At 52.2% G+C, this 15,275-nt stretch overlaps 1 protein-coding gene across 5 annotated transcripts in view; it reads left to right on the top strand.

Moving 5' to 3' along the window:
- Positions 1–15,275, top strand: part of FUBP3 (far upstream element binding protein 3) — a 122,293-nt gene that overhangs the window by 91,725 nt on the left and 15,293 nt on the right. For 3 of the 5 annotated variants that reach the window (XM_053204503.1, XM_027035400.2, XM_027035403.2), the window contains 7 exons: positions 3,811–3,844; positions 6,248–6,297; positions 6,691–6,762; positions 8,006–8,063; positions 10,242–10,404; positions 11,567–11,665; positions 14,780–14,905. In XM_053204503.1, the coding sequence (XP_053060478.1) occupies positions 3,811–3,844; positions 6,248–6,297; positions 6,691–6,762; positions 8,006–8,063; positions 10,242–10,404; positions 11,567–11,665; positions 14,780–14,905 (602 nt within the window). The remainder of the gene's footprint in view (positions 1–3,810; positions 3,845–6,247; positions 6,298–6,690; positions 6,763–8,005; positions 8,064–10,241; positions 10,405–11,566; positions 11,666–14,779; positions 14,906–15,275) is intronic. The other 2 variants (XM_027035401.2, XM_027035402.2) reach the window with 2 other exon arrangements.

Here is a 15,275-nt window from a genome sequence, read left to right as displayed (position 1 = left end):
TACTTGCCTAGGGACTTTCAGCTGACCTCAGCCTGTCTGTGTTTTGTGGCCCTGGCTGGGGAGAGTTGCCTCCTTAGAACACGGGAAGCCTTTGTGCCGTCCTTGGGAGAAAAGCGTTTTAAAAACGCTTTGAAAACGGGAGAAATCCCTGCAGCTGACCGCAGGTATCACCGACGGGAGCCGAGGCCTGGAAGGGCATCGGTCAGAGTCCCAGGGAATCCAGGCACGGGTGCGGGATTGTTTCCCAAATCTGCAGAAGAAGGTTTGGTTTATTTATTTGTTTGGTCAGTTATATAAAAGGTGCTGATGTTTTCTGTCCTGGCCGACCCGCTCCCCCACCTCTGGTCTGCTGCTCTGCACACCTGCGAGGAGGACGTGGGTGCTGCTGTTCCTCGGGAATGGGGGTCGGCTGTTAAAATGCATGCATATTGAAAAGTTGGGTATGTTCCCCAGTGATGGTTGGCAGCATTTCTTTCGGAGAAGAGAAAGGAAGCCGGTTTTCTCCTCACGGCAGGGCGGCGGGGCGGGAATGTGTCCAGTGCCTTATTTTTCTTCAAAGATCATTATTGAAACTGGCATAGTATTACTACTCTTTAGAAAGAATTTCTTATATCGTGGCGTGAATCTTTTCTATGGGGAAGCTCATTTTCCCCTAGCCCAGATGGCTTCCCATTATGCGGGGTGCCGGAGTAGATGAGAGCTACACTGTGTGTGCATGAGTGTGTGTGTGTGCGCGCGCGTGCGTGCATGCATGCACACATGCCGGAATGGGGCTGAGCTGAACTTTGGAGGAGAGATGAAGCATTATTGGCCAGCACGCACCATTAACAGGAAATAGAACTGACGGTATGCAGTATTTTGCCTTTTTTACAGTAAAATGACCGTAGTTACTATTGAATTGAACTTGATAGGTGTTCCCGCAAGCCTCCTTTATTTGACTCCCCCCCTTCATCATGAAGACCAAGAGAAGCCCGCCCACCTCCCCCCCCCCCCGCCCCGCCCCATTCGTGGAGTCAGATGTTACCAGGCTGCTGTGTGAGTGCCTAGCATCCCTGATCTAACTGCTGGTTTTCATTTTGAGGCTTCAAATGGGAATGTTTCTGCAGGAACCGAAACTTTAAATCGTGTGTTTCAGCCTAGGACTGCGGTATTTGCATGGAGGAAGGGGGCTGCGTGTCCTTCCTAAGAGTCCAACTCGAGTTGAGTCCAGATTGGAATTTGATTTCATTTTTTTTCTTTAAAAATTTTTTCAATGTTTATTTTTGAGAGAGAGAGAGGGAGCGCGCGCGCGTGTGTGCGCCTGAATGGTGGAGGGAGGGGCAGAGAGAAAGAGAGACAGACTTTGAAGCAGGCTCCGGGCTCTTAGCTGTCAGCACAGAACCCGATGCGGGGCTCGAACTCAAGAACCACGAGACCTGATCGTGGCCTGAGCCGAAGTCGGACGCTCAACCGACTGAGCCACCCAGACACCCTCTCACTCTTCGGTGTGGCTCTCATCCATGTCTCGGGGATGATGGTGTGTGTGCTTCTGGTTTCAATCTTTGCAAATGCCTCCCCTGTGTCAGCAAGGCATATGGCCGTACTGTGTGTGTGTGTGTGTGTGCGTGTGTGCATGTGTGCAACACCTGACACATAACCTTACCGACAAGAGGAATTTCCTTTTTTTGTGACAGGCACAAAATTTTAAATGGCTTTTGACCAAGAGCCTCCTGAACGTTCTCGTGAACCTCATGAACTTCTTTACGGTAGTGTTGCCCTTTACCCTGTTTCTGTGGCTTTTCCGGCCCAAATCTCTGAAGATCATCTGCCTTTTGAACATCTCTTACCAAACAGCACAGCGGGCCAGGAGCCAGGGTCCAGCTGTGTTGTCCTGTTTGGGGACTAAGCATCTCTCTGCGTTCTTGGCATTTCAGGCCATCTTAGTGTTCCGCGTCCCTGTCTTCAGTGTATGTTATTCTTGGCCCCTGAGAGGAATTCTGACAGCAAGCAGAGAGGCTGAGCTGGACCCTTGAGGAGGGACAGGTAGCCAAACTCAGGGGCACTCTTCTGTGGGCGTTCTTCTTTGTTCTTCTTCAGCCTGTTTTTTTCAGACCCACTGCCTTCCGTGACGGACGTTCCTCGCTCGCGACACCCAGGGGCTGAGTGTGTGATGGGGGTTCCTTGCCCAAGGTTGTAACTGTCCAGTCTCCGTGTTGCTGGGAATCGTGAGCACTGCCCATCCCAAGTGAGAGAGAGCATTTGTCGTATTCAAACTGGAAATGCAAAACGAGAATTTTAAGATTCAATGAAAAACAATTCTCTTATCCCTGAGATAAGCAGATTAATGGTTTATCGTGTCAATATTTTGGCTGCAAACCATTATCTTGCCATCGATCCGGAAGAGATACGGTATTGACTCAGTAGCCTCGTTTACTTTTTGCTAACATTGTTTCTTTATGCTTTTTCTTCTTCTTTTAAACTATGACCTGAGGGGGCACCTGGGGGGCCCAGTCGGTTGAGCGTCCGACTTCGGCTCAGGGCATGATCTCACGGTTTGTGAGTTCGAGCCCCGCGTCGGGCTCTGTGCTGACAGCTAAGAGCCCGGAGCCTGCTTCAGATCTTCTGTCCCCCTCCCTCTCTGCCCCTCCCCCGCTGTGCTCCCACATAAATAAACATTTAAAAAATACATATCACGACCTGGTTTCTTTTCCTCTGTCTTCTTACGACCAGCTCCTGTCCAGTCAGAAGGACAGGGTTAAGTTCACGCAGAAAAAAAAAGCAATTGGGAGCCATGGACTCGAGATGTCAGACTAGTTCCCTCTTTGTTCTGAAGCTGATGTAACGGACCCTTTTCCGCTTCCCTCCTGTCTGTCCCCCACACCACTCTCCCCAGAGACCTATTTTTGAATGTCTCACTAGCACATCATAAGGTCCATTCAGTTCCTTGGAATATGTTTAGGATTTGTACTTTTTCAGTGTCTGCTGACCGTGTTTCCCGGGCCGCATAGAGACACCACGGACTCCTTTTTGCTGATGGCTGGTGAGGGAGCCACTCGTCAGTAGCTAAAAGAGGGGAAGCTCGAACAGAAAGCGTGGCTGAAGTGGTTTTGTGGGACTGTGATTGCAGAGTGGGTTTTCATAGTAAGGGGCCGTTTGGTACTGCTGTCTCTGTGAAATGGGCCAGACGGACACTTGCCCGTTCTTCACGTCCACGACGTGTGGACTGTGGCGGTGGGTTAACGAAGGGGCCCAAGGGGGGAAAATGCCAGCTCCTCTCCCTGAGATGCGTATGTTTTCGGGAGGGCAGGGAGAATTGGGGGGTGGGGTGGGGGGACGCCCCGTGGCCGGCGGGAACATATGTGCACGTTCTCAGTGACCACAGCTGCCGTGGAGCCGTCCTTAACAATGCTCCCGGGCTCGGAGGGTAAATCTTCTCATTTGTTTGAAAAAGAGAAAGAGGGAACCCTCACTATCTTTACATTGAGTTTGGATCCCGAGCAGGAGGGAGGTGGGAAGGGAGAGGGATTTAGGCGAGCGGGATTTTCTCCCAGGCCTCTCAGCATGTGGACACACAGATCAATTTCTTATCCTGCGTTCAGCTGGACACTGGGTTAGAGACTGTGTTGATCAAGACGTCCCCTCCTGTTTCGTATCATGTAACGCGTTCATTGCAGCCACTGAGCCTAAATTACTGTTTGCTTTCTTTCTGCCTGCCTTTTTTTCCCTCCCCCCCGCCCCCCGCCCCCGAAATGGTAAGAACTTGTGTAAGGATGGAGTTAGTTTATCCGTGCTAATGCTTTGATTTTTCTTTTCTCTTTCTCTTTGCCACAGTAGGTAACCAGTTAGGGGCCTTGGTACATCAAAGGTAAGCAGTGGGTTATGTTTTATTATTTATTGATCATTTCTAATTGTTTATTGATCCACCATCTGTACTAGAGTGTTAGCAAGTCAGAGGTTGAGAGTGTGAAAAACCAGGAGCTAGATTTCTTTAAGGCTCAGATTTTTTTTTTGTTTTGTTTTTTTTTTAATAGTCCTTTCCCAGACACTGGAAGCTCGAGGGATAAATGAACAGGGAGTATTAAAAATCAGCCACTATTATATGTAAACTCAATGGACCTCTAGGATGTGGGAGCTGCTTTTTTTCTCTGTCCACCTACTTCTAATTTAAAAGGAGAGACTGTGAAATTTTCCATCCTGATTTGACGGCTTTCCCCGTGTTTTGAGAACCCTTAACGTCTTCATCTGAGCAAACGCGTCCCGAAGAAGCGTGAGTCACTGGGCTTTCACAGGATAAAGCTTGTGATTCACAAGGAGTCGTGGGCCTGAGAGGGCAGAAGCCCAGGGCCCACCCCGTGCCCTTGCAGCAGGGACTTGCCAGAGAACCTTGGAGAAGTGCCCATGTGATTCCCCTGCCTCAGTTTACCTTCATAGCCTTCCCTTACAGACTGGGGATTTAGAGAGATACAAAGGCCTCTGGGCTTTAAACAGACCAGTCTCTGTAAGGTGCAGTGTTTGCAGTCACAACATTATCCTTTAAAAAGAATGAAATACACAGGAAAGCCTGGGACAGTGTCTCTTTCCTCGGATGAAATTCTGTGCTGTGCATCAGTTACTGTAACATATTATCCTTCATTTTCACCAGCAGCGATACAGCTGTGTCCTCTTGTATGCTGCACAAATGTTGGGGGCTTTCTAGAAATCCTCAGGTACCAGTCAACCAGAAGATTTAGCCTGGGTTTTGCCATTGCTGTGTTACTGGTTTGCTTTGTTTTTTAATGAACTAAAATAATTTAAACGACGTTGTTAGTATCAGACGTCACTCTCCCATAAAGCCTTTTATAGAATTTTACTTTCCAAGATGTCCGTACTTTGTGCATTAGACAAGCTTCGGCCCCGCAAGTCAGATGGAGCTTTGTCTCCAGGGAGCCCTGAGCAGCCAGCCCCTCTTCACCCACTTCTTCCTCAAAGAGGGTCGGCTCTCACCGTCCTGAGGGCGGAGGACCTGCCTGAGTTTTGCGACAGTTTGTATTACGATAGTGTTGAACCCCGTCGGTAAATTCCCCAGTAACCCCTGTTGGGAATAGACAGCAGGTGCCATGCACACGAGCCGCAGTCTCGTGGCTGCACGTACGGGAGCACCGTCACCCTCCACCCCAGCCAGGAAACCCTTCCCACGGGGACCCCGCGCCTCTTTCCGGATGTGTTGGGCCCGCCGAGGCTTGGCGTTTTTGTCCGCGGTTTACTGATTCAGGAAGCTGGAATTGCCTGATTTCGGGCTGAGCTCCAGTAAGTACCCCAAGAGCCAGAGAGGATCCCTGCACACGTATAACCGGGGGAGGTGAGCTCTGGGAGGCGAAGGCTGTTAGGTCTCATCAGACTGACACGCTGGCAAGTGCTACTTACGCTATTGAGTTCCTTCCAAGTGCCACACTTGCCCTAAAAACGTGCGTTTTATTCGATCCTTTCCGTGATGGGTAAAAATCCAGCTGTGCGAGAGATGTTTAAAAATGCTTATTACCCTTTTTTCTTTTTAAACTACTTGCATTTAGCATCCTCCTAAGGTAAATGTTTAGATTTGATTGCTTTCTGGGGCGTCGGGCAAACTGGATATTGTCCGCGATACACTATATGGCAAATCGGAAGGTTTGTTTGAAAGAACCAGCACAGTAGTTGTTTTAAAAAAAAAAAAAGTGAAAAACAACCCAACACGTAAAGGACGGGATAGGGTTTAACGGAAGTACCCGATTATTCCGTCCTGGTCAGCACTGATTAGGCCTCTGTTGGATGCTGGTTCCATTGGGAGTATCTCACCCTAAACATCAGATAAATTAGAGGGAGGCCAGAAAACAAGAAAAAGATTGGGAAATGGGGAATGTTGAAGAGATGTTGAATATCTGTATCCAGAAAGGAGACCAGAAGAGAAAGCTAAACTCACTCCGCAAGCCCCAAAGAATGTTTCGAGTGTTAGGCAATACTGAGAAGAAAAGGCAGTTGTTAGGATAGTTGACGGTTTCGTGAAAAATCAGCGGTTTCTTCTTCTGACACAAGGAGAGAGGAGGCTTGGGTCTTTTCGAGAAGTGATTGACCGGAGAGGGTCCATCAGACGGCGCTCTTTTCTCGAGGGCTGTGGCCTTGGTGGCCCATTCGGCACGGTTCATTTTAAGTCTCTATCTTCCAGCATTGCCCGTACGGGAAATTTGGGGAAAACCTAAAATGGCTGTGAATTTCTTTATTCTGCATGTTTTTCCAAAATGTTCTTTGTTTTTAGGGCAGTAATAACAGAAGAATTCAAAGTGCCTGATAAAATGGTTGGATTTAGTAAGTATCCGCATTACCTACTTGCCCTGATTAACCTTGCGATGTGACTGTCACTGTGGTAGAATGCTTTGCACAGTGTGTCCCCCAGAGCCCCGAAGTGCTGTGGGTCTGTCTCCAGGCTGAGAGAGATTCGTGGGTCCCTCCCTTCCCACCCCCCACCCCTGTCCTCCTCCCCACCGCACCCCTCTCTACAGTTCAGCTGGAGTACCCTGTATTTGTCTGCTGTGTTTCACCTGTGATTTTTTTCCATGGGCTCACCAAGGCCACCCTGATTTGTAGTGCTGCGAGCCAAGTGTAAATGTTTGCTGAGTTAATTAAGTCATTCATGCATGGCTAAAGATGGAACGGGGGGGGGGGGGGGGGCACGTTCTGACCTTGTTCAATTTGTTTCAGTTATCGGCAGGGGAGGTGAGCAGATTTCACGGATTCAAGCAGAATCTGGTTGCAAAATTCAGATTGCTTCAGGTAAGGCTTCTTTTTTTCGTAGATCTCAGTTTGGTAGAAATCAGTGTTTTGCCAAGTTTCCCAAATTCATTACCTTTGCTCGTTACTTAGAAGTCTGGGGGCCTGGGTAAGTATATGGGATTGCTGTTTTCCTTGTACTTTTGGAGCCGGACTCCCAGATGAGAACCAGAAAAACCAGGGCAAAAGCGGCCCAGACACGAGGCCGTCCGCAGTTCCGTGGCTCCTCGTGGCCCCTGCCAGACGCCTGCTGCCCTAGGATCTCTGTTTTCTGCACCAGGATGTTATGCCAGACGGCGGGGTCCGGAAGAGTGCCGGGGCTCTGGGATCACTCCTGGGGTCTGCCCACCAGCTTCCCTGCAGTGGGACCGCCCTGGCCAGCTGGGGGTTCTGGCTAAATGAGCATGTGTTAAACGCAGTCCAGGACCCTCCCCAGCTGGGTCCGTTTCGACCATGCGACGTGGAGAGAGACAGATTGCGGAAGAAGCGTTTTTATTAATAGGTCTAACGACGAATTTGCATTTGTTCTCTTTCCATAGTGGAGGAGGGGCTTTGGAGGAGGACAGTGCGCTAGAGAAGGTGTTATCCACTGAAAAGATACATATTACAGTGTCTTGAGGGCAGCAATTGGTGTTAGTTGTCCTTTTTTTTTTTTTTTTTTTTGAGTGAGAATTTTGAGAGGCAGCTTTTTTTTAGGAATAAAGTAAAGTAAAGCATTGTGTGGTGTTGGAAAGCAAGCTTTTCCTGTGTGGTCACATGGCCCGGAACTAGTTCCACGGAGATGCCCCCGACGTCTCAGGGTAGCCTTGCAGTCGCGGTGAGATCATCCGGAGGTGCAGACCGTTAAATCCCTCGCTAGGGAGCCACCGGGCCGCTTGGGAACAGACGACCTGAAGCCGCTCTGCGAGCGGAGAAACTGAGGAAGAGCGGGTTACGGGGCTCAGGCCCTCCTTGGCCCAGAGACGGGTTCGAAATGAAGCAGGACTGGTCATTAGGGCCCGCTCGGCCACCTCTGCCGTGTCCTCCCACTTCCCCTGCAGAACTTGTTTCGACTTTGAGAACCTAGGGTGGCACTCCCAGCTTACTGTTCTGCCTGAGGGCGGAAGCAGACCGTCTTTTTCTGGGACCCGGGCTTCTGTGGGGCCGGCGTAGGAGCCAGCCCAGAGAGGCAGTCTGTACGTGGGGCAAAGGCGCACAGCGGCCTGGCGCCCACCAACACACCTCCTCTTCTTGGTTCTTCTTATAGAGAGTTCTGGGATTCCAGAGAGGCCCTGTGTACTTACCGGAACCCCAGAAAGTATTGAGTAAGTTTATTTTATTTACTTTTTCCTTGTACTCTTCTTCTTCCTTCCCCACGTGGGGAGAAATGGAAGGGCAAAACTGTCACTGAGCACGGTGGATCTGTGCCGCGGCCCGGCCACGACAGCAGGCGCTCCTGCGGAGAAGGGTCCGGGAGGCTGCCACGCCAGGGGAGTTTCCTGTTGAACGCACGCGGTAGCGCGTTTCGGTCCAATTCCACAGAGTTTCTGGCGGCTGTCCTAACATCTCCTTCCTACACCAGGTCCCTTAAGAGCGTGCGCTCACCCCACCCGAATGCTCTAGTCAGCCTTCTTCTTCCTTGGCGCTATCTCCTTTGCCCGAGCAGGTCTGCATTCGTGAGCCCGTCGCTTCGGGAACCAGGGGGACGTGCCGGCACCAGGTCTTTTGCCTGGGCCGGTCCCCCTGCCCTTCTGACACTTGCGAACCAAACGAATTGACTCTCGGTGGCCGTGGCTCCACTCGGGGGGCTGTATGGACTGATCAGAGGGCATCTTGGCTTTCGGGGCCCTGGCAACCACCTGACGTTGCTTGCCGCCCCTGGGCCACCCGAGCTCCGAGCCTCGTATCAGATGCAGGCCTCGTCGATCCGACAGCCTCCTAGGGGACAGGGAGCTACTAACTTCCAGTCTGCTCGCTTCCCTCTTTCGATCCACTGAGTAGCGTCGCACTTGGGGACAGGGGTGCCGAGATTATGTCTGGCTCGAAAGACAGGGCTGTTTCATCGTCGCCATTTCTCGGGAGTCCAGATGAGTTTTAAATTCTCTTGTTCTGCCGTCGCATCGCAAGCAGTGAACCAGAATAAAGATTGCCGGCAGGTGTGCATTCTAGGGCACGTGGGATGGTTTTGCTGGAGTCACGGCATTTTTCTTCCAACACAGGTTAATTTAGCATACTAGCAAAATACTAAAAAGCCGCTAAGCTGAGAAGGCCCGCAGGCCGATTCTGCACACAGAGGCTCAGGACTCCCAGAGGCAACATCTGTTTCCCACCTTACTCTTCTAACCGTTCTGCGTCTCTCTCCCCAGGCCTTCGGGGTAACAGGATTGTAACTTCAGGACAGCACAGCCAGCCTGTGTAGTAGCTGAATTCTTCCCTGTTGGAGGAACCAAAAAATAGGTTGTACGTGGTGTTTTAAAGAATAAACAGTGAAAACAAAACAAAAGCCAGCCAGGGGAGATTCTGGTGCAGAAAAGGCAGTTGCCCCATCAGGTGGCCTCGGTGGGTTGGGTGGTACTGGTTGAACACTGTGGTTTCCCTCCCCGCCTCCAGATCAACCGGCACCAGACAGCATCGCAGGGAAAAGCAGGGTCCTGAAAATCCAGCCGGAAAAGCTCAGAGCAGGCGTTTGTCACCCTACAGCCGCACCAGCGTCCTGCCTCCTCCCTCTCCCACCCCTCGAGACCAAACTGGTGGTTCACAGCCTTTGCTCAAAAGTCGTAGATGGGGCGCCTGGGGGGCTCAGTCGGTTGAGCATCCGACTTTGGCTCGGGTCACGATCTTATGGTTCATGGGTTCGGGCCCCGCGTCGGGCTCTGTGCTGACGGCTCGGATCCTGGAGCCTGCTTCCGATTCTGTGTCTCCCTCTGTCTCTGCCCCTCCCCCACTCACACTCTGTCTCTCTCTCTCAAAAATAAAGATTAAAAAAAAAAAGTCGTAGAGCAGGTTGGTTAGGGAGAAGACCTTTGGAGTCTGGGAATTCGGATGGTGATTACTAACCCTTGCTTTCTTTCCTCCCGTCTCGTCTCTCGCTGCTCTCTCCTGCCCATATTTAACCAGTGTCATCCTGAGTGTCTACTCTGGGGAAGCGTCATGCCGGACTGGGGACCAGAGGGAGCAAAGGTGGTCTCTGCCCCCATAGCGGCTGACATTTCTGATAAGACACGAGACACGTGTGTGAAGTGAATGACAGACAGCAGCACGAGCAGAGGGCAGGCTGGAAGGGGCTGTGTTGGAACACTGGCATGTGGTGTGGGTCGCTTTTAAATTCTAGCCCAGTAGCGTGGCGGATGGCAGAGACCTCCCGGGCTGTGGGGGCAGGAGCTGGAGCTGGATGGAGGGCTGCCTTGACTCCGTGTTCTTCCCCCCGGTGCTGTTTCCCCTTCGTGGGTGCCTAGCGCATTCATTTAATGCTCCTTCTCTTGTGATTCCCTTCCCGCCCAAAGACAAGCCAAACGGCTCCTGGGGCAGATCGTGGATCGCTGTCGGAATGGACCTGGCTTTCATAACGACATAGACGGCAATAGCACCATCCAGGAAATTCTTATCCCCGCGTCTAAAGTGGGTCTGGTCATCGGCAAAGGAGGGGAAACAATAAAGCAGCTGCAGGTAGGTGAGCCCTTAGCACAGCGGCGCTTAAACAGACCTTCCAGCATCGCCGGACAGATGCTTTTCTGAACATTTACCCTGGCCAGGCCTGAGGCCCGCTGTGATGCCGAGTCCTGCAGCTCCCCCGCCCCGCCCCCCGAACTTAACCACGGCCTTGGGGCAGTGACGCTCTGCTAGGATTTTACCACCAAATGACCACATCTCAGATGAAAAGACTGTGTCCAGAGCTGGGGCTCTTAGCCAGCCGTACGCCCCCTCGTTACCTGTGTGATCTTAAACACGTTTCTGTATATCTCGAGGACTCGGGAGTCCTCGTCCGTAAAGGCGGGGAAGTGCCTGCCTCACTGTTGTCAAGAAGCTGAAATAATACTCGTGATTTTATGTTTGTTTAAGACCCCAGCCCAGAGCCTGCTACTGAGCAGATGCTCTGTGGATGTTAGCTGCTTCTGTTCCAGAATCCCCCATCAGAGACCTGGGGAGCCAAATGTGTTTGGGAATTGAACAGCCCCGGCAAGTTCCGGGACCGCACCCTGTAATCCGATGCCTGTTTCCATAGCCAAACACAATGACGGTCACGCTCGGTGAGGGAAGGGTCTAGAAATAGGCTTCCGTGACCTCAGGCTGGCTTTGCTGCCAAATGAGTTAGGAGCAGACTTTTATTTCCGAACTTTTGGGCTTTCGAAGTGGCAGGTCAGGGGTCCTGGTCCGCCGTGGGTGCCCTCTCGTGGCCCAGGCCCCGGACAGGTGACACGCTTGTGCGTGGGCTCCAGAGCCCTGGAAGCCGGAACCCGCCTGTTGCTCCCTCCCTCCCGCTCTGGAAGCCCCGGCGACTTGCCGTCAGAGCCCGCCCAGCAGTGAACGAGAGAAACGGTCGCACCCGCTTCTCAGAGCTGCGCACCAGCCCCAGCGAGAGGACGTCTGCGCTGGGCACTACATAAAAATTGCTCCCTAAACTGGGATCTTCTGGGGGCCAGGAAAGGAGAAGGGTTGGGGGAACCGGTTTTCCGTCTCGCACTTGGAGGCTCTCTGGCATGGCCTGTATGCCGGCATCCTCGGGGGACAGCGCCTCGTGGTGGGTGGGACGTGGCCCAGCCCTGCTTCTCGTGCGGCACTGCATTCTCCTTCGTGGCGGTGAGGGCCATACCGCGTGCTGCCCCCACAGGAGCGGACCGGTGTGAAAATGGTCATGATCCAGGACGGCCCGTTGCCTACGGGAGCAGACAAGCCTCTCCGCATCACCGGGGACCCGTTCAAAGTACAGGTAGGAAAGACACCGTGAATCGGGCAGGCCCGGGTGTGGGGGTATCACCTGGTAGGACGTGTAGGGCTTTTACATCATTCGGGAAGTTCGAAAACTGGATGGTCCCTTATTTAAGGTCAGCCGTCGTCCCAAACCAGGTGTGATGGTGGAAGGGCTCGGGGGTTGTACTGCCTACACCGGAGCCACTGGCCACAGGCGGCCATTTAAATGAACTCGGATTCAATGATTGAGCTCCTCATTTACGCTGGCCATATTTTGAGAACCCAAGGGCCCCGTGAGGATGGTGGCTGTGTTATGGGTCACTTACCCATAAACGAAGATGGTTTTGTTGCACCGATCGGATGCATTTTTCCACGTGGTGGCCTGTGGGTCCCCTCGGGTGCCGGCTCTGTTTGGCTCTTCCTTGCTCGTTCTCTCTCGGCCCGTTTTTGCAAGGCCTCCAGCTCAGGCAGGAGGTGAGCACCCCACGGGCACGTGTGTGTCCTCGTAGCAAGTGTCCTGTGCCCTGAGCTCCTAGCCACAGAGGGCAGCCCGTTTCCGAAAGCAGGGAGGGGCTTAGCTGGAAACCGTCATGACCTGAGCTGAAGGGGTGGCTCCACCGTCCACCTCTTGCTGTCGGCAGGGATGCGAGTGGGCTGCGGGCGTGGGGACGTGTCTGTTCCCGTCCGATGCGAAGGTTCTTTTCCTGCCCGCTGCAGCGTGCCTCGCCTTTGCTGCGCTTAGAGGAGCTCCTGGGTGACGCACCTTGCGAGCTGGTCTGTCAGCAACAGCTGTTCCTCCGTCGGAGTCTTGGGGCTTTGATCCAGTGGACATTACCAGTCTCTGGCAAAATATCCCCCCCCCCCCGACTCCCCCCCCCCCCGGCATTATACGTATGTGTGTGCGTGTTTATTTACGTATTTATTGTAGTTGACCCACGATACCATGTCAGTTTCAGGGGTACAACATAGCGACTGGACATATTGTGAAATTGTAGACGTTATGATAGAAGTGTGCTTACCGTCCATAACCGTCACCATACAGGGTTATTACAGCATTATCGACTGGACCCCCTATGCTGTACTACTCAACTCCGTGACTTACTTATTTCATAACTGCAAGTTCGTGCCTCTTAATCCCCTTCACCTATTTTTGAGAGAGCCTGAGTGTGTGCGCGAGCAGGGGAGGGGCAGAGAGAGAGGGAGACAGAGGATCTGAAGCGGGGTCTGTGCTGACAGCAGAGAGCGTGATGCGGGGCTTGAACCCACAAACCATGGATCGTGACCTGAGCTGACGTCGGTTGCTTAACCAACCGAGCCACTCAGGAGCCCCTGTAAAATAATGGTTTTAAAACAGGATTGAGGGCCAGTGATTAAAACGGTCTCTTTCCGTAGGCTCCAGTCAGGGACACAGCCCTTTGCACCCTTCAGGTGGGCCCAGTTGCCTTCTCTGTTGGAACTTCTGGTTCTTTTATGAAAAGAATACCAGAGCAAAGAGCTTATTTTGTTAATGCTTCAGAAATTTGCAGGAAAATAACTACAACAGGTTTTTAGTATTTTTTTATTTGAAAATTGTCTCTTTGCTATATTTAGCATAAATTATTGTTAATTTGTTTTCTCTCTGTCCCCAACTTAAGAAAAAATTTTTGTTAATGTTCTTATTTATTTTTGAGAGACGGAGTGTGAGTGGGGGAGGGGCAGAGAGAGAGGGAGACACAGAATCCGAAGCGGGCCCCAGGCTCTGAGCCGTCAGCACAGAGCCCGACGCGGGGCTCGAACCCGTGAGCCTCGAGATCACGACCTGAGCTGAAGTCGTATGCTCAACTGCCTGAGCCACCCAGATACCCTTCCCCAATTTTAAAAAAAGTTTTATTTTTTTTTAATGTTTGCTCATTTTTGAAAGAGACAGAGCACAGAAGACAGAGCACAAGCAGGGGTGGGGCGGAGAGAGAGGGGGACACAGAATCAATCCGAAGCAGGCTCCAGGCTCCGAGCTGTCAGTATGGAGCCCGACGTGGGGCTGGAAATCACAAACCACGAGATCATGACCTGAGTCGAAGTCGGACACTTAACCAACTGAGCCACCCAGGCGCCCCCTATCCTCCCCAACTTTTTATCATGAGAAACTTCAAGCTTACAGACACGTTGAAAAGAGAGAAGAGTGAGCACCTGTGTAGCCCCATCCTGCCTGTCATTTTGCCACACTTGTGTCTGTGCGTGTGTGTGTGTTATTTATTCACTTACGTCCTCCTCGCCAGTTGTAAGTTAGTGGCAGGCGTCAAAACTGTCCGCCCGTAGATCCTGCAACATGTCTCTCCTGAGAACTAACTTCCGCAAAACCAGGCCTAAGAAAGTAACAGCAGTCCCCTAACATCCTCTTACAGCCTGTCCGTACTCCCAATTTCTCCAAATGTCAGAAGACTTTAATCGCTATTTTGGGACTTTTTGGTTTGGTTTGGGTTTACCAGAACCAGGGTGCAGTGTGGGCTCCCAATGACCTTGAGCTGTTCTGCACGGCTGGTGCTTAGGGCAGATTCCGGTGGGGCTGGGACTGGTGTGGGCCGGCCGGCTGGGCTTCAGTGCGTTTGTGGGGAGAGGAAGGACGTGCCTCCAGGATTGCCAGGCCTGGGAGGCAGTCTTGGCCTGTATTTGGGGTATTTGGGGTATTTGATCTCTGGGTACTAGAAGGTCTTTCCGGGCTCCCTGGGCTGGCCTTTTCCCTTTATGTCCCTGCTGCTCCTCTGTGATGGGGTGCCTTGTAATGTCTTCTCTTCCGTGGAACCTGCCCACAGAGCTCTCCCAAAGAGACAGTGTGCCAAAATGCCTCAGGGCCGTCTTAAGCTCTGACCCAGCACAAATGTGCTGATCCGACTGTGGCTTAAAAGAGGGTGGGCCCTGGTCCGTGTGGATATCTTGGGCAACGTAAGGAACACATCACCTACGATCTGATCGGTGTGACCCTCACTAGCCTTCCCCTGTCTCGTGTTGTAATGCAAGAAGGGAGCTGTCCCACGGCCAAGCGCCTTCTGAGTCTTTCAGCCCAACTTAACAGGGTCTGATCTTGAAATTTCCCCTGGTGTCGTGTCTTTCCTTAGGGTTTTGTTTTCCGTAATGCCTTTGCTCTGTGTTCACGCAGCAAGCAAGAGAAATGGTGTTGGAGATCATCCGGGAGAAGGACCAAGCTGACTTCCGAGGCGTCCGTGGTGACTTCAACGCCCGCGTGGGAGGAGGCAGCATAGAGGTATGCTTGACCGGCCGGCTGGTTAGTTCCCAGGCAAACGGGCCTAGCTTTGGGCCCAGCTTTCAGATCGTAGGCCACGCTTTGATCTCATCTTGGCAGCCGGGGCGGGTGTGAGGAAGGACCCAGCCGTAGGGGGAGGAGCCAGGCGGTGGGGGGGCATAGCAGCCGTCCTGCATTGCAGGGAAATGGGCCATTCCTCTGGGTTGTGAGGTTTTCCTGCTGCCCAGGTGAGGACCAGAGCCCAGATTTTCTCAGTGCTCTGTGTCGTGATGTATCAGACTTGGAAGCCTGGCTTGGAAGAATGGGATGAAAAGCTTTCCTTTCGAATGAAATCTTGAGATCCGCAGCCCCGTGGGTGGACCTTGCAAACGTCATGCTTAGTAGGATAAGC

This window comes from Acinonyx jubatus, chromosome D4 (genome assembly GCF_027475565.1).
Source record: "Acinonyx jubatus isolate Ajub_Pintada_27869175 chromosome D4, VMU_Ajub_asm_v1.0, whole genome shotgun sequence".
NCBI classification, from domain to species: Eukaryota; Metazoa; Chordata; class Mammalia; order Carnivora; family Felidae; genus Acinonyx; species Acinonyx jubatus.
This window is presented reverse-complemented; position numbering and strand designations above follow the sequence as displayed.